Source organism: Artibeus jamaicensis, unplaced genomic scaffold (genome assembly GCF_021234435.1).
Source record: "Artibeus jamaicensis isolate MK-2021 breed Jamaican fruit bat unplaced genomic scaffold, CSHL_Jam_final scaffold_3307, whole genome shotgun sequence".
NCBI lineage: Eukaryota > Metazoa > Chordata > Mammalia > Chiroptera > Phyllostomidae > Artibeus > Artibeus jamaicensis.
Genome location: NW_026522040.1, coordinates 10,637,957 through 10,660,717, shown reverse-complemented (window position 1 = coordinate 10,660,717; position 22,761 = coordinate 10,637,957). Strand labels below are relative to the sequence as shown.

Here is a 22,761-nt window from a genome sequence, read left to right as displayed (position 1 = left end):
TTAAAATTAAATAAATAACTCCAGTATATCTAAGCATAATACTTAGCTAGAAAAATTAACATTTACTTTGAAGCTTGAAAAGTAAATAAATACACTTAACCAAATGTAACATGATCCAGGTTTCCAAATTACATACTGGATTCATGTCATTGCTTCACAGCAATTCTGACTAATTTGAATTTTTTCTTAACAATTAGAAACAGTAATTAAATGTGGGGTTTTCAAAATGTTGGATAGCGGAGATAGTTAAGCTATCTCATTTCCAATTTTAATTCCTTTTTCCCCCTGCTAATTGCTTACTGATCTCCCCATTTTATTTTTTTCTCTTGGTTGACTGCAAAGAAATTGATCCTGAAGTTCAAATGAGCTGAACTCCTTACATCTGTCAAGGTAAAACTACAGGGACCAAGTACTGAGTCAAAGCAAAGCTGGCAGCCACAGATGCCATTTCTAAGCTCTGCTTATGACCACAGTAAATCTATTTATAACATCTAGAGAAGTTCCTCAATGTTTCCTTTTTTCATGTTTGAGTTTAAAAGACATTTAATCTTATCTTCAGTATTAGCAAGGGTCAAGCAAGACATATACTCTCCTACACCGCTGGCAAAACTGTAAATAGGTAAAATATTCCTGAACAGCAATTTTGCCGTATGTATCAAAAGTCTACCAGGGCTGTGCTTTTTTTTCATATGACACTTTTATTTCCAGAAATCTAGCCAAAAGAACCCAAATAGCCAACAAAAATTAAAACTGACATTAAATGAAAGTATGTAAGCTAAACTTTATTACAGATGTACAAAAATCTAAAAATGTTATTAGAATTGATATGAAATGCATAGATTGACCAGGGGAAAAGAAAGCCTAATTACAAATAACCTATAAAAGTTAAAGTAACAGTTAAATATGCAGGTAGTAAAATTAGTTACCGATGAAAAGCTGTTAGAAGAGTCAAGCTATTTTAATCTAATTTAGATCCACCAGTCTCAGCATAAGGACAGACAGTGGCCATGAAGAACAATGGAGTGGCAGCAGGTGAAATCTGTACACAATCTGACCCGAAGGTCGGGGGGATGAATAAACGTTATACAGAAAACAACCAGAGCTGCTAAAAATAATCAGTACAATAAAAAATTGTAAAATCTGAAATTAGTTAATAATGAATAAAAAATTCATCAATGAACTCAGCTAGCTAAATGGAGCTTGTTATAGAAAATGTTTCTCATTAATATTTTATCCCTGTTAATTTCAAATGTTATTAAACATAGTATCAAATGTGCTTGTGGGCACAGTATCAAAACTGCCTACTCTTTATTATATTTTAAATATTTAAAAAAATATTTTCGGAAATTATTATTTATACCCATTTTATTTTTTCTACTATTTAAACCAAAGGTATATTACATAGTAATCTAACACTAACTAGTAATTTATTTGGATTCACATTTCAAAGTTTGCGTTCTCTAAAAGTCCACAGATTTTATATAAACCAGGTGCTATTTAAAAAAAATAATGAACAGGATTGACAAAATATTACTGCCTACCGATTTTTACTCCTGGAGGGCAAAACATATTCATGATCACATCCATACTTTCCTGAAGGTAATCATTAGTCAGGATTTCTGATGCTGGAATATGGAAGAATTTGTCCTTAAAAATTATAGAAGAAAATGACATTAATCTTTTATTAAAATTATAATTAATACAAAAGTAAAGGGGTGGGCAAAAGTAGCTTTACAGGTGCATGGTGACATTCTTTTGAGTTAATAAAGCTATTGTAATAAGCATAATCTGCATGTCTTTTTCAATACAAACCTCTGTAAACCTACTTTTGCCCACCTGTGTACTTAATACTATCTAATTAACATTACCTAGGCTACGTCACCCTGTATCAAGATTGCAAAATTCATAAGCCGCTAGTCTGAACTATAATATCTGATTTACTACTTTAATTTCAAAACATCATTGAGATATAAAGTCAAGTTAAACTGCTTTGACTTAGTGATAAAATAATGATCATAAAACAGTGAGGCTTACTTTTCTGGATACACATATGTTGAGTGACTATAATGTATAAGTGTCAAATTTAAGAGTATAACACAGTTTTTCCCCTCCTACTAGATTATAGGGAGAAAAGGGATTTTGCTTGCTTTGCTCACTGGTACATCCTTATCACAAAGAACGGTACCTGGCACGTAGACGGTGCTCATTAAACATTTCACACCTGGACAGTCATTGTTTGCCTGGGGACACCGGGACACACTGGGTAGTTTAACAATGTGACCTGGAGCAGGGAGTTTGCATCCTGTGGCGTTAGCCTGACCTCTGGGAGGGGCTGAAGCCTGAGATGAGTTACACGTACAGTCAACTCCGACTAAAGACAGGACTCTAGTAAAAACCCTGGACAATGAGGTGCAGTGGAGTTTCCCTGGTTGGCAGTACTTCATGTGTATGGTTACACACTGTTGCCAGGAAAGGAACATTGTCTTCTACTCTACAAAAGAGAATAAATGAAAGTTCCACACTTGAAACTTTCCTGGACTCTGCCCTCTGCACATCTTCCCTTGGATGATTTGAATCTGTATTCTTTAGCTGTAATAAAATGTAATGGTGAGTATAATGACTTTCAGTAAGTTCTGTGAGTCTTTCTAGTGAATTATCAAAACTAAGGGTAGCCTTGGGGACCTCTGAACTTGCAACTGGTACCTGAGTAAGGACGGTCTTGGGAATCCCCAAACCTGGGATTGTATCAGAAATAAGGGTGACCTTGTGGAAAGCTCCCTTGCTTTCCACCCTATCACCCCATCAAAGTAACTTTGTTCCCTCTCATATGAGGGAACACATAATATGAGAAGGTCTACCAAGCCTGGTGAAATGCTGACAGATCATGGGTAGAGCGTGTGGCCATACCTCTCTGCCTTTAGCTCCTGGAACAGAATTTCTGTGTGGTATTAAAAATGACTCTCCTGAAATTCCTATTCCTCGATATTTCATTATTCGGATATTGAGATTTATAGTGTAATATCAAAAGACACATCAATGCACAGACAATTTAATATCTACACACTCTTATTTTTCTAAGTTGCCTTAAACCTTCTTAGTAATAAAGTAGGTAGGAATATATTAACATTCAAAAATTTATTTTTAGTTAGAAACATTTCCACTACCTGTGTTACTTACAGAATCCATGAGATAAGCTTCCAGCACTCCTGTCCCATCATCAAGAGTAAATGTCATCACGAACACATGTTGGAGGGGTGCAACACCCAACACTGGGTTAGAAAAAAGATGAAACTGTATGAGTCTTCTCCTCCTTGTAATCAAAGTAGAATGAAATTGTTTTTAGATAGTATGTACCTGTTCATTGTTAATTTTGTTCATTAAAATAATTTAAGAGAGAAAAACTTAAACATAAGCTTTTTGGTTCCCTAATACTAACATTAAGCTCATTTTAGCAGGTTCATTTGGAACATTACACTACCTGCACCGCGGCAATGACTCATAAATAACTGTATCTTTCTTGATTAACTGTTAATATATCTTTAATGAGTACCACACAAACAGGTCACTGCATTTAGAATGGGACAGGGAGACCAAGCTGGAGAGCAAAAGCTCATGTGAAAGGCACCTGGAATTTTATTGGAGCACAAACAAAATAGGAGACAGCAGTATCATATAGCTGAATTAAAAGAAAAGGAAAGCAAAACCAAGTATACAGATTAGTATCAACAGGTTCCTGGAACTGCAGTGAAACAACATGTAATGAAACCAATCTGACCAGACATTAATTAACAGAAACAAGAGTTAAATTCAGTGTTATGATAAAATGACACTGAACAGAATGAAACGGCATTATTCAAGAACCTGCTGTACAATGAAATTTTCAGGCCAGTGGAAGCAGAGTGTCCACTTTTAGGGAAATGAAAGTTTTGTTCATATTCTGAGTTGGCCACTATTTGCAGCCCTGCTTCCAGATTTAATGGCAAACTCATGGGAAAGCACTGGCAATGTGAAATGTTTACTATGGAGGAGAAGTGGAATGCGTGTAAGGAATGTGGGAAAGTACCAACGGACGTGAGATGCCTGCTTGGAGAAATAGAGACGAAATGCCGGGTCAACAGCTATCCTCAAAAGTATGAATCTGCTGATCACACAGAAGAGGGAGCAGATACACTCTAATTCTAGTAAATAGAATGTGGCCCAGGGTAAAATTGATAGGCATATTTTGTCTATTAAAAACTTCCTAAAAATTAAGGGAATTTGTTGTTGCAACATAATGAGTACCCTGTCACTGAATGAGTTTAAGCCAAGGCTAGGTGAACACAGTTAAGATTGTGATATAAAAAGATTCTTGTTCCAGCTAAAAAACTTGTATTGGGTAAAAAGTTGTAATAGCTATTTCTAGAACTGTGAAATCCCACAGTACTATGAACTGGAGGGATTTTTCAGAAGCTAATTAATATTGAAATAAATTACTGAACATTAAAATATCAGTAAAGATTAAAAGTTACTGGCAAGTGCTTGAAAGTTTCCAAATATTTTAAACATTTACTTTATAGTTTTACTGCAGTGACTGTGAATGGTTTTGCATAAGGAAAATTAAAGTTTCCTCTGGTTTTACTAAAGGCACAAAATTTGAAATATAATCAGTGAAACCACCTTACACAAAGACAGTTAAGATTGCAGGACACAGACATTCAGCTAACCTTCTGCCACAGAAGAAGGAATCCATGACGTTTTATCCACCAGGTTATTTAGATTTTGTATTGGTCTCAAGGTAGAACACTTTCTACATCTGAAGTTAGTAAAACCAAATAGAATATTAAGACAAAGTAATTTATTATAACTCATTTAACATTAAAACTTATTTTTGCTGTTCAAGTATGCACGGTTTAAAAAGTAAATTAAACAAAATAGTACATTACCTCTTATACTGTAATGTGCACATTACTAACAGAATTATTTTAAAAAGAAGTTTTTTATAATAGAAGCAATTAAAACAAGTATAGTTCAGGATAAACACCATTAAATTGGGAGTAAGAGAGAGGTTTCAGGTCCAGATTATTAATTTATTTGGCTGACTTCCTTATTTGGTAAATGAAAAAAGTTTAAACAGACAATCTCTAAGAACTTTCATTTATGGGTCTGTGAACAATAACTAATAGCCAAGGTCTTAATTCGATACAGCCAGTATGAGGAAATTTTTCTGACTAAAGAAGGTAGTACTAGCAATATTTGGGGTAATATATTCAGTGAGCACGTATTTACAGGTTTATAGTGTATGATTCCTGATACTATAGTTACTCTTCATAATATAAACCAATTTCAAACTATACAATACACTAACATTGTACATCATTTACTACAGCTATTTTGGTTTAATTATATACAAAAATATTTTAAGCAAATTTTTAATACATAACATCATAATGTTTAAGAAAGAATAAAAATATATACTTAAATAACTATATAAAATCAATATTCAAGAGGTTCATGCAGATTCCTTTTCATTTGCATTCCGGGGAAAAATAGAGGGTAACTATAACAAATGGTATCCTTTCCCATCCTTCAAACACATCTAAATTTTTTAACAGAAAACTGTAATTAAAGGAAGTTATTATTGCCTTTAGACATTGATGAAGCGAGTATGCCAACTAAAAATTAATATACAAATTAAAAATTAAGGGTAACAAATGAAAATTAAAGAGATTTCATAACTTCTAAAGTAGTAAAAGAGGCAAAGGAGAAAGTTAAGAGTATTTGTTACATAATTTTATGTTGATTGTATTTTTTCCATTACCAAGAACATTTCTTTATAAATCAATTCCATAGCAGACTGAAGAAAAAAAGTATACAAAATAGTAACAAGATATAAAAGAATAGTAGAAGTGCCCTGGCTAGTGCAGGTCAGTGGATTGAGCACGGGCTATGAAGCAAAGAGTCGCTGGTTTGATTCCCAGTCAGGGCACGTCCCTGGGTTGCAGGCCAGGTCCCCAGTAGGGGACACATGAGAGGCAACCACACACTGATGTTTCTCTCCCACTCTTTCTCCTTCCCTTCCTCTCTCTCTAAAAATAAATAAAATATTTTAAAAAAGAATAGTAGAAGTGGAAAACAACACAAAATGTAGAAATAAAACCTAGTTATGTCAGAAATTAATATGCTTTAAACTCATCTATTTAAAAACCACTAAAATCTAGGCATAAGTATTTATGCATGAGACGTACTAAAATAAAACAGCAAAGGAACATGAAAACAAAGGGATGAGGATGAGAATAGAATAGGATACTACTCTTTTGGTTCGTAAATAATTATGAACGAAAAAAAAAAACCAACCCCCCCATACAATAATTAAAAATTAAAAAAAAAACCTTAGGGCAAAAAAACATGATTACAGATAGAGTGATACAAAAGAATATACCAAACAACAAATTCACCAGGCGATGAAATGCTGAGCCTACACAAACCAGCCGAGAGCCTCCAAACATATAAAGCTCACACTGACCGAAGAAAAGGTCACAAATTCACAATCACAGAGGACGTTAAGCACACTCTCTATGAAGTGAATAAACAGTTAAAGTTACAAAGGAAAATGAAAGTTTTGAACATGATTTACAAGCCTGGCTAATGAACATAACTAAATGCTAAACACTACTATTAAAGAATATATATTCTTTAAAAATTTATGAAACTTAATCAAAATACGAACAAACATATTTTAGGCTAAAGCAGCTCATAGTGTAACCACTATGAAATGATTCGCAGTATTTGGTTAAAAAGTCATCTAACCAAAATGCAAACAGAAACATAGCAACTGAAATGTATGTGTAAAAATTTTAAAATAATTCGTGGGCCAAAGATACCATAATGGAAATTATGAAACATTTAGCAGTGACAAGAAAACATTAAATATCAGTCTTGGGTTAAAGGCATGGCTAATTTTTGAAAGGAAAATTATAGACTTATATATAAATATTAAAAATATATAAAATTAATGAATTAAGGTAAGCATTCAATTAAAAACATTTGAAAAAGGAAATCCGAGGAAACCCAATGAAAGTAAAGGAAGAAAATAAAAACAGGAACAATGAAAAACGATAGAGAGCAACAACAAGAACAAAAGTCTGTTCAAGCGGAAGGAAAGGAGCTTCACCCCCACTGCCTCCTTCCGAGCATAAAACCCAGTTCCTACAACCCAGTATATTCCCGTATGTTCCAATTACTCAGTGGCAACTAATCTGTAACCCTGTGCCACAGAAATCCTGGAAATCGGTCACTTTTACTGGGATGCAGCTTTGAACCTTTCTCTGTAATTAACAGCTAAATCCTCAGGAAAGAAAACAAATTATAATTAGTTTTGCAGTTAACCTTGTATCTAGCACACTGTATGTACTCAAAATAATGCTGTCAAAACAATAGATATATTTATTTAAACACAAATAATTAACAGTAAAGATATAAATAAAATAAGTAAATCTAGCACATATAAAACTGGGGCTTGACAAGTACCCACTGACAATACAGTAACAAGTGGGATAAGAACAACTGCAGTAAAAATTAGTCGTAGAGAATGTTGAATCCCAAGGGCCCAGAACTGACAACGCACCCGTAGTGATGCACTGTGTCTTGTATGAGGAACGGTGCTGACAGGCCGCAGAGCTCCAGGTCTTCCTGGCCCGACCGCACGGGAATCACACTGTGGAACTTGCTGGCGAGCTTGTGGATCTCACCGAGTGTGCCTCCTATTAGACCGGAACAAATCACCCTCCTGGTCAGTACAGACACGACGCAGGCAAAATGAAGTGCCTATCAAGTAATACGTGAGGAACAGTAAAAGACTAAAGAAACTGGCAGAAAAAACAATGCCATGAATTTAGAGATTTAATATGTTTATACACTTATTGTGAAAATGCAATTTGTAAATTCAGGATCCTATATATTGATAAAAGAAACCACTACCTGAAAATGCTCAGCCTTGAGCTAATTATGAGGCTTGTGAAATTGTAAACATCTTCTTAAATTTATACAAGATGCTCTTTATGTCAGTAACACCACAGTTCAAATAATCAAAAGAATAGAATTGTGAGCCAAAGTATGACAGGATTCTCATTAAATTTGCTATATACTACTAATGTCTAGACAAGTTTAGTCCTCAGTTTGACATAAATCTTTTAAACTTTCAGGTCAGCATTAAAGTTAAATACATATACAAACAGTTCATGTAGTATGAATTCGTGTAAAGTGTTTGTTCATTTTTCTGGGGAAAACCACCCCAATCACCCCAATTCTGTGACAGGATGGCCATGAAGACAGTGTGCCCAATGGTGCACTGTTAATTCACGGCAGCATTATCTAGGACAACTCAAACCTACTGGTGCCTTTTCTGCTGTGCTTTTTATTTATACTGATAATTCTTCCTCTCTAGGGAACGTGAATATGGTTTATAAAAGCACTTTGGTGTATTTCTTAAAATTTGTATTCAATTTGTAAAATTAAAATTGTACTGTGAGGCGGATGCACAGCAAGACCAAAGACATCCAAAAATACACTTTTTCAGAAAGGCAAAAGTAAAATTGGTCAAATTCAATTTTTTCACAACTCTAGAATTAACCAAAGGCTCCCAACAATCCAAAGATAAAATTTTTTTTAAGTGAATGAATCCATTTTGGTAAGAACAGTGGCTCTGTGGTGTTTTAACTTGGTTTCCCTCCCTCTTTCTGCAGCCCCGGGACAACAGGAAATCACAGTTCCGCCACACCACACTGCAGTTCGATCACACCCTTGGGTTTGTTAGCACTCAGAAACATAATAAAACAAAATATTATGTTTTGATGTAACCCTTTTAAAATTTTAACGTGATTTCACATACACTTCCATTAAAAATCTCTAGATGAAATATTATGTTGGGTGTACTTAATTATTCAAAAAATATTTATTGAGGGCCAGTCATATACCAGGTATACCACGCCAGGTGCTGAAGATGCGTACATTAAAATAAGTATGTATCCTGTCCTTAGAAGCTTACATTCTAATAAGAAAACAATTCTATAAACTGACAGATAAAACAAAAATGTAATACCAGAAGTGCTCTATGGAAGTTCATACAGTATGTAGTCTTAAGGACCAGTCAAATCTGCCTGCTGAGTAAGAAAAAGTGCTTCTTACGTACAGGTGTTCATTAAATATTACATGTGAATTGCTAAAGAAATTATTGAGTTTACTTCTGAAGATGTACTAGAGCAGAAATTCTCAAGAGAATAACACTGAAATGGCCAAAAGTCACTAAGAAATAAGCAGGGTTCAGGAACTGCCACCAGTTCAGTAAGGCTGGTGGGTGGGATGTTGATTGTAGGAGACGGGACTTAACGTTTTGGGGATGAGTGGTCATTAAACAGTGTCAGGAGCTAAACAGACTCTTTAATTCAAGCTTCTCTGCACCCTCAAGGCCAAGCTGGCTTCAGCACGGAGTTCTGTGGGAGGCAGGACAACACAGGAGGTCCCTAAGGCACATGTGACATCCTCCTAGTTGGCCCTACAAGGACGCTCTTAAAACCTCACAGGACCACAGCTTTGTTTTATTTTTATAGCCTACAAATACTGTTACTCCATTTTTTTTGTTGTTGTTCATTCATTTTTAGAGGGGGGAAGGGAAAGAGAAAGAGACAGAGAGAAACACAAGGGAGAAAAATGATGTGTGGCTGCTTTTTGAGCGCCATCTACTGGGGACCCGGCCAGTAACTCATGCATGTTTCCTGACTGGGAATGGAACCAGTGACCCTTTGGTTCACAGGCCCGCACTCAATCCATTGAGCCACACCAGCCAGGACTCTAACTCCATTTTTTTTGTATGCCTGTATGTGTCTGTGTGTTTTTGTTTTTAAATCTAGGTCCTTGTAGATTAAAATATTGCTAAGGAAATAAGACGACACATTTTACTCATTAGAGTGGCCACATTTTTTAAAGTGCTATTATATGATGACAAGGATAGGGGAACAGATAATGGCATATGCTGCCAAAGTATATGTAGACTAGGAGAACTTTACTAAAAAAGGAATTGGGCAACATTTATTTAATTTCTTGTGTTCCCACAATTACACTTCATCCAAAGGGGAGATATGTTCATCACAGGGTTATAATTCAATTCCACTACTTAACATCTATATTGAGAAAGACATGGGGAAAAAAATCTGTGGTACAATACATATATTATATAAAAATAAAATGAAAGTAGAAAAACAATACAAAAATAAATGACTCAAAATTTTATTTTTAGAAAACGTCAAATTATCTTATTTCAAGGGTTCCTTCCTTGATTTAGCTATCAATAGATGATATCTAGCCCTGGCAGGGTTGCTCAGTTGGTTGGAACGTAGTCCCATATACCAAAAGGTTGTGGGTTCTATTCCCAGTCAGGACACATACCAACTGCTGGCTCTATCCTCGGTCGGGTCACTCCTGGAGGCGACCAACTAGTGTTTCCCTCTCACATCAATGCTGTCTGTCTGCCTCTCCCTTCCCCTCTCTCTAAAATCAATAAACATATTCTTTGGTGAGGATTGAAAAAATAAATGATGTCTATTTCCTTCTACTTTTATGGAAAAACAGTGACATCCAGTGGCCAGGATAACAACAACTGCACATCACAAGCGGTCTTAAATTATTCCTCAGCTTGATAAGCAGCGTGGATCTGATTAAGATTACGTGCAAAAAGCCAAGAAAATGAACAAATGCAAACTACTTAATGTACAATTTCAAAATGTCATTGAGATAAATCTATATATGTGTATGTATATATTTGATTCTAGTTGTTACAGATAATATATTTCATGTTACGAAATTTAACAATATTTTGCCTTTACACGTCTGAGGTGGCCCTTAAAATATATTTAACGATAGTCAGAAAAAGACATAAGCAAAGATGTAATCTAATAAAAGAGTAACTTAAATACCTTACCTTCTATCAAAATTAGACAGTCGTTTGAAAGTGGGAGAATACCATTGTTTTTCACAAAATGAATAGCTACTTTTCGTTCTCCCTGATCTTTAGTTGTCCACACTTTTGAATCATATAATGATGTATTTTGTAGTTTCGTATCTGGAGTTTTAGTTGCACTCTCTTGAAAAATTCGATCCAAATCACCTTCACGTGGAACTTCCTGCCTAAAACCATCAATGAAATAACACAAAACCTTGGAAATCCAATTTTACAAACTACAATTAAAAAACTGTTTATGAGCCAGCTGATGAGCCAGCTACTTAAAGACACTTATTCAACAGAAAGATATTTGTATTTCACGACTGCTCCCTCTCAATAATTACATTAACCCTCAGCAACTTCCTTGCTGGGTTCGGGGACGTCGAGGGCACTGGCTTTCTAGCACCTACTGGCCCTCTTCTGTCAGGAGGGCTAAACTCCCGGCAGAACAAGAAAATGCGGCGGCCCTCCCTGACTCCGCTGCAGTGAAGAGCAGCAACTCACCACCTAAGTCATTTCAGGTCTGGAGCATTTGTGTTACAAACCAGTATTTGTTTCGGTTCCTTTTACAAAGCCACACGTAAAGCACGATGGAGTAGAAGCGGTGTGATCTGGATGGTCTGTGAAACTTTAGGCAACACTCTTAACCTTTCTGAGGCAATTTCCTTATTTGTTTAAAAAATGATTATAGAGGGTTTTGTTTCACAGTTATGTGGTTTTATAGCATCTAACAAAACTATGATTTAATACTACCTCAAAAATTACCTAAAATCTCTATTTTTCACTCCAACTACCACTGTGAATTAAAATAAGTAGAAGAGAGTCAGCCCCTCCTTTTATTTATGGAGGTTTCGGGATTAAAAATCTCCACAAACAGTAGTATACTTATAGTTTAGAGGGGCACACATGTATATTAGCATACACAGAAACATGCACACAAATATAACGGAGATGTGTATGTACTGGAGTGGACAAAAGTAGGTTTACAGTTGTGAGTATACACGTTTATTCTTGTATTATTATTAATTGGTATATTATGTTTGTACTACAACTGTAAACCTACTTTTGCCCATGTCTGTTTTTATACACTATGCTTTTTATACACTATGCTTAGAGGAAAGACTGTCGAGCTAATGAGCACGCATTCATTCTAATGTCTTATAAATTTATACATTTATATGTTAGTTGATATTTAGAATAAAGACTTTGTGGTTCTGAGAAATTTTCAGTTACTAACAAAAATTTAAATTACATTTACTATACTGCAGTTACTATGCAGGACAGAAATACTCATTATTTCCAACAAGGCTTTCTTCTGGTTTTTTCAGGACATGATTTTTATTATATAACTTCTTTTAGAAAGTTAGTAAGTTTCCATTTCTTGTTTTATTTTCTTCCATCACCGTTTATCCCCTCTACACACTCTTCTACCTCCTCTCACCCCGCTTCCTGCCCCCAATCAGCACGCTGTTTCCCAACAAGGCTTTCTGTATCACTTAATTAAAAATTTCAACTAACCAGATGTCTTTTCTAATTTAAGAATTTTAGTTATTTTGGCTATTCAGGGTCTGTCTTTTTTGGTTCTACACAAATCTGATGATTTTTTGCTCTATTTCATCTTAAAAATGTCATTGACAAATACTGTATGAGCTCACCTATAAGTGGAACCTAATCAACAAAACAAACAAACGAGCACAATAGAACCAGAGATGTGGATACAAAGAACAAACTGAGAGTGACCGGAGGGGAGGGGGATGGGGGATAATGGGAAAAAGGGGGAAGGGGCCAGCAAAGGAACACAGAACAGAGGGCTCAAGGGCATGGACAATGGGGGGACTGATGTAGGAGTGGGGGGGATGGGGCAGGGGAGAGCAATGGGGGAAAAAGGTGGGACAATTGTAACTGAACAATAAATTTTAAAAAAGAAAAAATGTCATTGGGATTTTGATGGGGATTACATTAGATCTGTATATTGTTTTGGGTAAAACGGACATTTTAACTATACTGACTCTTCTAATCCATGACTGTGGACTATCTTTCCAATTCACTGAGTCTTTTTCAATCTCTTTTAATAATGCTCTGTAGTTGTCAGTATATAGGTCCTTCACATCCTTCGTTAAGTTTATTCCTTGGTATTTCATTCTTTTCTTGTTGCAATTGCAAAAGGAACTGTTTTTTCCATTTCTTTTTCTGAAATTTCACTGTATTAACATACAGGAATGCACTAGATTTTTACACACTGATTTTTGTATGCTGCAACTTTCCTGTATTTGTTTATTGTTTCTACAGTTTTTTCATGGAGTCTTTAGGATGTTTTTATATGAAAAAAAATCATGAAAACGATATAATCTTATTAACCAATGCAACCCCAATAAATTTAATTTAAAGAAAGGATTTTAGTTATTAATAGTTTGCTTTTCAGTTAAGAATGTTTTTGTAAATTGTGCTGTTATGAACATTGTGGTGCATAGGTTCTTTGAGATTGGTGGTTTAGGGTTCTTAGGATATAATCCTAGCAGTGGAATTGCTGGGTCAAAAGGCAGGTCCATTTTTAGTTTTCTGAGAAAATTCCATACTGTTTTCCATAATGGTTGTACCAATCTACAATCCCACCAACAGTGAACTAGGGTCCCATTTTCCCTACAACCTCTCCAACACTTGTTGATTGTTGCTTTGTTTATGATGGCCACCTTGACCGGTGTAAAGCGATATCTCATTGTGGTTTTAATTTGCATCTCTCTGATGGCTAGGGATATTGAGTATCATTTCATGTGTCTCTGGATCTTCTGTATGTCCTCCTTGGAGAAGTGTTTGTTCAAGTCCTTTTCCCATTTTTTAATTGGGTTAGTTGTCTTCTTAAGAGTGCAGTCGTGTGAGTTCTTTGTGTATTTTGGAGATTAAACCTACATATACACAATGGAATTCTATGCAGCAAAGAGAAAGAAGAAGCTCCTACCCTTTGCAACAGCATGGATGGAATTGGAAAGCATTATGCTGAGTGAAATAAGCCAAGTGTTGAAAGACAAATACCATATGATCTCACCTTTAACAGGAAGCTAAACAACAAAACAAGCTAAGCAAGCAAAATAAAAACAAAGACACTGAAATAGAAAATGGATACAGCGACTAGAGGGGAGAGGGGAGGGAATTTAAGGGGAGAAAGGGGAGGGATTTAGAGGAACAAGTGTAAGGACACAGGGACAGTAACTAAGGGGGGTGGAAATGGGAGGGAGGTGGGGAGCACGGGGCAGGGTGGGCTGGGATGGGAGAAATAAAAAGAAAACCATACTTGAAAAACAATTAAACATAAAAAAAGGAAAAAAGAAAACTACTTGAAAAACTAAAACTAAAAAAATTTTAAAAAAAGAATGTTTTTGCGACAAACGTGCACATCTTCCCAAATAGTTTCATAGTTTACTGTTTGCATTTACCAGAGCTACTAAACAAAATTACATATTTAAAAACAGACCCTACTTTTATTTACTATAACTAAGAAGTATCAGAAAATTTTACTTTCTAAGAATTTAATATTTTCTCTTAAAAATGTTACCATTCTATCAAAATATACCATACTGTTTGGACTAAAAGATTCACCCCCATTCCTCCCAAATTGGGGGGTGCGTCTTATAGTCCAAAAATGTGGGTAACACATAAAATCACAATCTTTCCATTGCTAGGACTTAAACTTCTACATATAAAACATATATACAAAAATATTATGAAGTGAAACTTATTTTACTACAGAAAATACTTACAGTGAATGACATTTAGGACAATGAAGTTTAACAGACTGGAAGAGTCTTCTGGGCTTATATGACCTTAGTTTTGCTCGGATGCGATACTGATGAGGAGCGTTTTGCTTCAATATAGCACATATTGGGGTGTTCTCCAAATACTGATGGTCTGTAAGTACTACAAAAAATTTTAAGGTATGATAATCTACAAGAAGAATAAGTACTTTCATCCCTTGAAAATTTATACAATAGTCCAATCAAGTTGTATTACCAACCTTGTTAATATTTTGTCACATTTATTGTTTCCATCTGTCTTTATCTTTGCCTCTCTCCACATTTATATAAACCTTACAGATACATAATTCATTTATGTGTGAATGTATGTGTATATACATATGTATGTATATATCTATATATATGAATCATCTGGGAATTATTTCCAGACATCATGCCCCTTTATCACTAAATATTTTAGTGTGTACGTCATATAAACAAGAAATTTCAGTGACATAATATGGTGTAATTCTCAACATCAGAATGTTTAATATTGATGTAATATTATCACTGAATCAACAGACTTTAATCAAATTTCTCCAACTGTTCTCATAATGTTCTTATTCGCCATTTTATTTCCAGGTCAAGGACCCCATCCTGAACCCTGTGTTTCACGTGCTTTTCCTGTCTCTTCGGACTTCTTTAATGTAGAGAATGGTTCCTCAGCTTTTCTTTGGTCTTCATGATACCGATGTGTTTGAGAGGCCATTTACTTGAGTGTTCTTGGCTTTGCTCATGAAAAGATACAAATTATGTATTTTTGGCAGGAACAGTATATAAATAATACCGTGGTCTTCTCAGTGCATCCCAGCACCAGGCGTATGCTTTCAGTGCTTTCATTCCTGGGGTGTCACCTTTGCTCAGCTGGTTAACATGGTGTTTCATAAATTTCTCCACTATCAATTTACTTTCCCCCCTTTTCAACTAAGAGAATAACTGGGAAAATATAAATATCCCAATCTTGTTAAACAGTAAAGATCCTGCTAGTTTAGGGCACACTGGCGATTCACAACTAAATAAATGATCACTATTGTGGTTGCAAAATGGTGTTTTTTCCCCTAAGTTCATCACTGTTTTTACATTTATTAGTTGCCATTTTATTGTAATAAGAGCTTTCCACTCAACTTCATTTTCATTTGTTTTGTTCTTTTACTTACTATCCATACAAAATGATGTATTGCTATATTAGTCCATATCTTAGTTCTATCCCATCACTAGTATTTTTCATTTTGATGCTTAGTTTGCAAAAGATTTGACAAGTTCCATTGTTAACTGAGGATTTCTTTTCTCTCTGGCACAAGATACTCCAGAACCGTAGTCTTCTATTTTTACTAGGAACCTGGATTCATTTTAAGGGCAAATATTATTTATAAACCAAGATCTATGTACAGAGTGTGTTCACTGCCGGGGGGTAGCATTGTTTCTACAGCCTTTTGTTGATAGAGCTAGGACACATATGCACACATGTTCACACCTATACTAACAGATATCACACCTATTCTTACAGACATACAGATACATGTATGTATATGTATGTGAGTGATACATATATACAAATACACATCTGTACCTATTTCTGCATCTATCCATAAAACCATGAATTCATACTGACACCTCCAATTTCAATATAATACCACCAGTTTCTTTCTTCTGGCCTTCCCCTATTTCATAGTTATACATCCTTTCTCCAATAATGAGAAAAATATTTTATAATAGTATATTATAGAACATTAAGAGACTTGTGCTTAAAATTTGTTTTTAATTTTTAAACCTCAGCTGAATTAACATAAAGAGGATGTGTGGTAAATTAATATCATTATTAACATTAAGTTACAGTTCTGGGGCATATTGTAAGGAGCTATTTTATGGATGCTCCTAAATGCATAATGTGAAATGATTAAAATTAATGTCCTATTAAGATGTTTCATATTCTCCAACTACAAATAAGTCCCACTGCAGTGTTAAATAATGTATGTTTTATAAACCTTACAGCTATGTAATGTAAAAGCATGTATCTTTCTGGGTTCCATTTTATGAGTGAGAATGAGGTAAGGAATAAAAGATAAATACTGATACGTGAGTATTTTTGTGCTCATGGACGGGTATCTGCTCTCAGTATTTCATGGAAGTGGATCTGCTGACCTGTGTAGGAGCGGGCTTTACAAGCTCACTACTAGGCCCCTATTTCAGAAAGAAAGCACGGTCTTACTTGTGGCCGACAGCTGTTGACATCGTTCTATCTCATACAACGACACTGATCCGGAGCCTATAGGAGGTAGAAGGTAAAGGGAATTATACAGTTTTAAACCTATTAAAATTCAATGTGGTGCTGAAAACTATAAACCATTGCTGATAGAAACTGGAAATGATCTAAACGAGTAGTAAAATATGGCAGGTTAAGGGATGGGAAGGTTCAATACTGTTCTAGTTAGTTAATGGTGCTCATTCTGAAATTTTTAGGAGGTATACTTATGTCTGTAACTTACCTGAAATGAATAGAAAAGGTACAATAGGCTGGTAGCTTAAGAGAAATAGCAGAGCATACAGAGTAAAAGGCTGTGAGCATTCACTGTACAACTGTTTCAACATTTCTGTATGTTTGAAAATTTTGTACCATTTTGGAAAAGCAAAATGTGAGGGAAATAAATGAGAGAGATAGATAGAATAATAAACTTACTAAATGTAATAGAATGCATTGATGACCACCATAATATAGAAATTTTACTTTAACAAGCATGCAAAAGTAGTGAATAGGGCAGTAAGTCTTAATAATGCTTTCTAAAATGAAGAATTTAAGACTTTAAAAAGTACCCACGTTGTAACTACTTTACATCCTATTATACAGACACATAATAGTATATTACGTTTGTATCAGTTATGGGGCGTCGTATACAAACACTTGCACTATGTGTCCTCTTCAACACAACCGATACAGTAAGAATCCGTGGCAAGAGCACATGGTGGACGTGTGAAGCTGGCAAAGAATAATTTCAATGACTCTGATTATCTAATATCTGCCCTTCTGCATGAAGTGAAAACAGGGGTAAAAACTTTAAAATTAGTCAAATAATGAGGAAATATGTGTAAAATATATGCATGGGCTCCCATAAACTGATAAACAAAAAAGATAAAGAATGTGACAGAAAATCAAGAGCTGACACTCCTTTTTACTAAAAGAAGTAAAAAGAGCTGATAAATACATGATAAAAATGTTAAGTTCCCAAGTTCATGGGGGAAATTAAGTATCCCTTTACACCTGCCAATCTCTTAAGAATCACATACACTGTCACCCTGCACTGTGCTGTCAGGGAAGGACATTCTCCCACAGTGTTATTTGCGTATGAATCCTATGACATTTTGGCCTATGATTTGGCAAGTTTATAAAAATAAAAATGTGCTTACCCTTTTATCCACCAACCTCATTTTTAGGAGTTTATTTCAGAGAAATAAAAGCATGAAAGTACAACTGCCCAAGGATGTTTAGTAAAGCACTAATTGTAAGAACAAAACACCGGAAATAATCACAATGTCTACCAAGTAGAAAATGGCTGAATTAATAACATTAGATATTTATTATAAAATATGCAAATATTAAAAGAGTAAGTTTGAGTTACATAAAGATACCAGAAAGAGGTATATGATAATGCAACTGGTATAGGAGGGTCCCATTTTTGTAAAAATTTTAACAGAGGGAAAAGGCCTATCTGTTCATGTACTAGTATATATATTGTATACGCATGAAGGCTTTGAAGGAATCACAGTACACTATTAACGTTAATTCAGGAAGTGGGCCTAAGGCACGGGAAAACTACGTAACTTGATATTATGACTTGTAATATAAAATTAATTTTAAAGTCCTTTTAAAAGGAGGAAAGAGAGTTCAGAGTGCAATTACTAATTATCCTATCTCCGAATGATTGTCAACTGAGCTAAACTGGCCCCTAATAGTTGTTTAAATAATCACAGCTCAGGCTAGTATGCCATCATCAAGGGGCTAGGAAATGTGGAGTTTTGACAGAAAGAAAGAAAAAATAAATTAAAAATATATGCAAAAAAAATTCAAATAGCCTGTACTGGAATCTGACTGGCTTTGCCCTCAGTTCAAAGCTAAGTAAGTGACCCAGGGCCAATTACATGACACCCAACCCTGCTTCATCAAAGCCTCAGTTTTGTTTCTATAAAAAGAAGAAAACAGTATCAGGAGTGCTGTTAGGATTAAATAATAATGCATGTAGGCACTTACTGAGGGTCTACCAAGCCATACACGTTCATTTTAGTGCTTATCCTTACTGGTATAGAAAGACAGTAAACACCTACACAATGACTCTGGATCATAGTGGAGAAGTTAGACTGTAAAATACTATATATATACAAGATAAAAACACAACATAGATTCTGGTCCTCAGAATGTACAAAGAGCTATTAAGACAAAGTGGTAAAAGAAAAAATATCTTACCAATTGAGAGTTTTAAAATTTAGAACTTTGAACAGTCACCTATTCAGGTGGATAACAATAATGCATAACCAAATGTTTATTAATATCTTGTAACTAGATATTTGATTAACTCAATGAAGTCTGGAAATTACATATACATCTAAGATATATGATGAAAAATTCTTAGGCTGTTTGAAATAAAGCAGCAAAAACAACCTTTGCTCCTTTTAGATACTACCATGGGAAAAAAACAAAAAAAACCCAGTTGCCTAAGGAATTAATACAGATTTTAAATTAATGAATAAATACACTTATATACATAAACATATATGCAAAAAATACTACACATATCACAAATCGAGTAATCCCTACTACCCTTATTTGAACAAAAAAGAAAATCTAATTATACAATTAAGGAAGGAACAATGTTTACCTTTTTGCACAGGCACAGATAAAGATTTAGTATGTTCCTTTACAATGAATACAAGTTTAAGAAAAAACAAGAGGCAGAGATAGGAAGATAGTAAAATGAAAAATTAGTGTTGATAAAGACATTTTACTTGGCAGATATTAAACTGTCAATGTTACTTACTTGTTGGAACGCTGTCCTCACATTCTGATTGACATATACCATCTGAACACTGATTGGCTGTCAAACCTGCACATTCTAAAACCCTATAATTGAAAGAATATAAGTTCAAATTGCATAAAACAAAGTCAATATGGTCAGTTCAGCTTCATGCATAGAAACCAAAACTCACTAATATTGTATAAAATTCTGTTTGTGTGTATGCATTCCTCAGTAAAAGGTCTATATACCTGGAGTTCTAAGGGCCCCCCAAATTTTAAAAAAACTGAGTCTAGAAAGATACAAGTGTAACAGTGGGATGACGAAATACGGTGGACAAAAATAAGTTAGTAATTTAAAGGATAACATTCTCCTGACAACCTCACTCTAGATTCAAGAAATGTTATGCTTCTATATATTACAATATGAGGTAGTGAAACTGATGTGAGATTATTAAAATAGACTGTTAAAACAGCTAGTTTAATTGGCTTTAAAGTCTTTGGTTTCAATATATTAAAATTTAGAAAATACCTATGTCATCCCAATATACTGAAAGGGATATTTTCTGTATTCTTTTTTACAAAATTTCTGTATTTCTTTGAAGACAGGCAGAAGATGTATTTTTCTTGCTCTAGAATACCGATCAAAAAGTCTCTGTAAAACAGAGACACTAGAAATACATAAGGAAAAAGAATTGCGTGTCTAGTAAGATTTAAGGTAATATTTACTCTCTGGAAACATATAAAAGTTTTAAATATGATACCCTAAAACACTTCGGCTACCTATTTTATCAGCAATGTGCACTTTAGAAAGGTCAGTGTTATTTTTCATGGCAGGATCACATGTGTTTGGAATGCTGGGTATGGACCGAGTTTTCCAAGCTTCAGCTAAGCTCCAGTTTCTCCTCTTTGTTGCTGTTCGTGGAGAACGTGGCAAATGGTAGAACAGTTCTGAGTATGTAAGTGGAAACCTTAGACTGTATCCCTGGCTCTGCTACTATTTAGCTGTTTGAACCTACAAGCCCTTGATTTCTGTTTCATTTGGTTGATCTCACTAAAAACAAAATGAATAATGCCAAAGAAAGCTGTGAGGATCAATTACAAGGAACCTATTACACCCCCCTTGCGACCCCAGAACAATCTCTTAACTTGAAAATCGGTTTAATACTTTATTTACATTTTTAAATAGGTATATAATAAGCTTACTTTTTCAGTTGGTCCACATCAGAGTTGCTTTCCAGCAAGACTCTGATCCCCCGACCGTAACTGGTGCCTCCGTGGAGATGAAACTCCAGAGCTAACGATGTTGACTGGTTTGCTGAATTCACCGACTGGAGTTTCGTATGGAGGCTATAAATTCTAAGGAAGCTTCCAACCTAAAAAGAGATTATTATCTTTTTCAGAAAATGGAGGAAAATCGAACAAATGCTGGTACTCAAAACATTTAACAACTCTATGGGGCACAGACCAACAAGGAAGGGGTGCTGACCAATCAGAGGAGATACTGGCGTGGTATACCAGTGTTGTGTGTACTGTCAGCCCCAGAGACGATGCACCAAAACCAGAGTGTACACGTGTATACTCGTGAATACATGAGTCTGTGTATACAAACATACATTCAAAAGTGAGGCATATTTCTGCTTAGAGATCCCAAAGTATGCAATAAGATTCAGCCCTTGCACTGGTAAAATATAGCAGTTAAGAAGGCCACGACCTAAATCAAGTTGAAGTCCTCTATTTGATTAATAAATCTATTTGATTAAGGTTTCTGAAAATAACTTGTATTAATTACTTTAAGGCAAGAAGGCAAGATTCAATTAAATATGATCACTAAAATTCTCATTATAAGATTACTAGAAAATAATTTAAAATCTGCTACCTATCAGAATAATACATCCCCTATCCCATCACTTATGAAAACTTTTACAATAAACAATTTGTGTCGGTACATTATAATGTGAACACATTCTGTGACTTCAAATAGAGGGTTAAACTATAGTTTTGAACTAAATGCTCTATAGTTAATTTCTATAGTTAACTTTTGCTAGATTTAATCTTAAAAATACCTTTAGTTATAAAGTATTTAATATGCTTTTAACATGGATGACTTAAAATGAGTCAGAGATTGTTTATCAAAGAAATTGACATCTACTCAAAAGAAGAAGCTCTATAACCTAAATCACATTTATTTTTATGAAGAGTTATAAACAAAATGAGTTACTAAATACAAATGTTAATTTATTTGAATAAGGCAGCACTCTTTACTGCTGGTGACTGTGGGAATACAATTCTCTTTTTTCCCTTCAAGGTCAGAAATGAATAACAGTGGGAGCTTCTACGCAACAGCAAGCTGTGCAAGCGGGAATACAAAAGGATGAGATGATAAACCAGCCTTCCACCTCTGCTTATTGCTCTTTCAGTTCATTGTATTTCTCCTTACCACTCTCTGGATTTGATGGAGAAGAGAAATGGAAGGAAAAAGTAAGGGGGAATAATCCACACTTCCAGATGCTATTCATCTTCATTCTCAAGGGTCTTTTCCCCACCCAATAAAGAATTTTGTGAGGGGGAGCTGAGGCAGTTTTTAGCGTCTTCTTCTCTGACTTCTTCCCTAACATCTACATCATGGGAGGGAGCAGGGAGATCAGAGAAGGAGCACACACACACACACACACACACACACACACGGGCAAAACTAATTTTCCCACAGTATCCAAAGTAAGATATTGAAAGAAAATATAAAAGAGACTATTTCTATTGACTTTTATCTGAGTTTTCTGAATGTTTACTCTAATTGGTGATTCTTTTATAATATACAGAATACATCAGTATAGTACATGTAAGTCCCACAAAGAACTTAAAGAAAGCTGAACCTAAGGAGGAAGATATCCTATTCACAAATAAAAAGCTTCAACATAATGAAGATAATCTCCCCTTAATTAATCTTAAAAGTCAATGGAATTTTGATCAAAATCCCCAGTGTCTTTCATTAAATGTGA

The 22,761-nt window shown here is 34.8% G+C and overlaps 1 protein-coding gene across 8 annotated transcripts in view; it reads right to left on the bottom strand.

Moving 5' to 3' along the window:
• Positions 1–22,761, bottom strand: part of POT1 (protection of telomeres 1) — a 107,956-nt gene that overhangs the window by 27,078 nt on the left and 58,117 nt on the right. For 7 of the 8 annotated variants that reach the window (XR_008390067.1, XM_053657091.1, XM_053657094.1 and 4 more), the window contains 9 exons: positions 20,969–21,138; positions 19,788–19,870; positions 16,970–17,026; positions 14,728–14,884; positions 10,952–11,157; positions 7,604–7,739; positions 4,704–4,792; positions 3,178–3,269; positions 1,542–1,647 (listed from right to left, as the gene is read on the bottom strand). Coding sequence is in view for 7 of the 8 variants with exons in the window: in XM_053657091.1 (XP_053513066.1) it covers positions 1,542–1,647; positions 3,178–3,269; positions 4,704–4,792; positions 7,604–7,739; positions 10,952–11,157; positions 14,728–14,884; positions 16,970–17,026; positions 19,788–19,870; positions 20,969–21,138 (1,096 nt within the window). In the remaining variant the exon portion in view is untranslated. Of the gene's footprint in view, positions 1–1,541; positions 1,648–3,177; positions 3,270–4,703; positions 4,793–7,603; positions 7,804–10,951; positions 11,158–14,727; positions 14,885–16,969; positions 17,027–19,787; positions 19,871–20,968; positions 21,139–22,761 lie in introns of those variants that run through there. The other variant, XM_053657096.1, reaches the window with a different exon arrangement.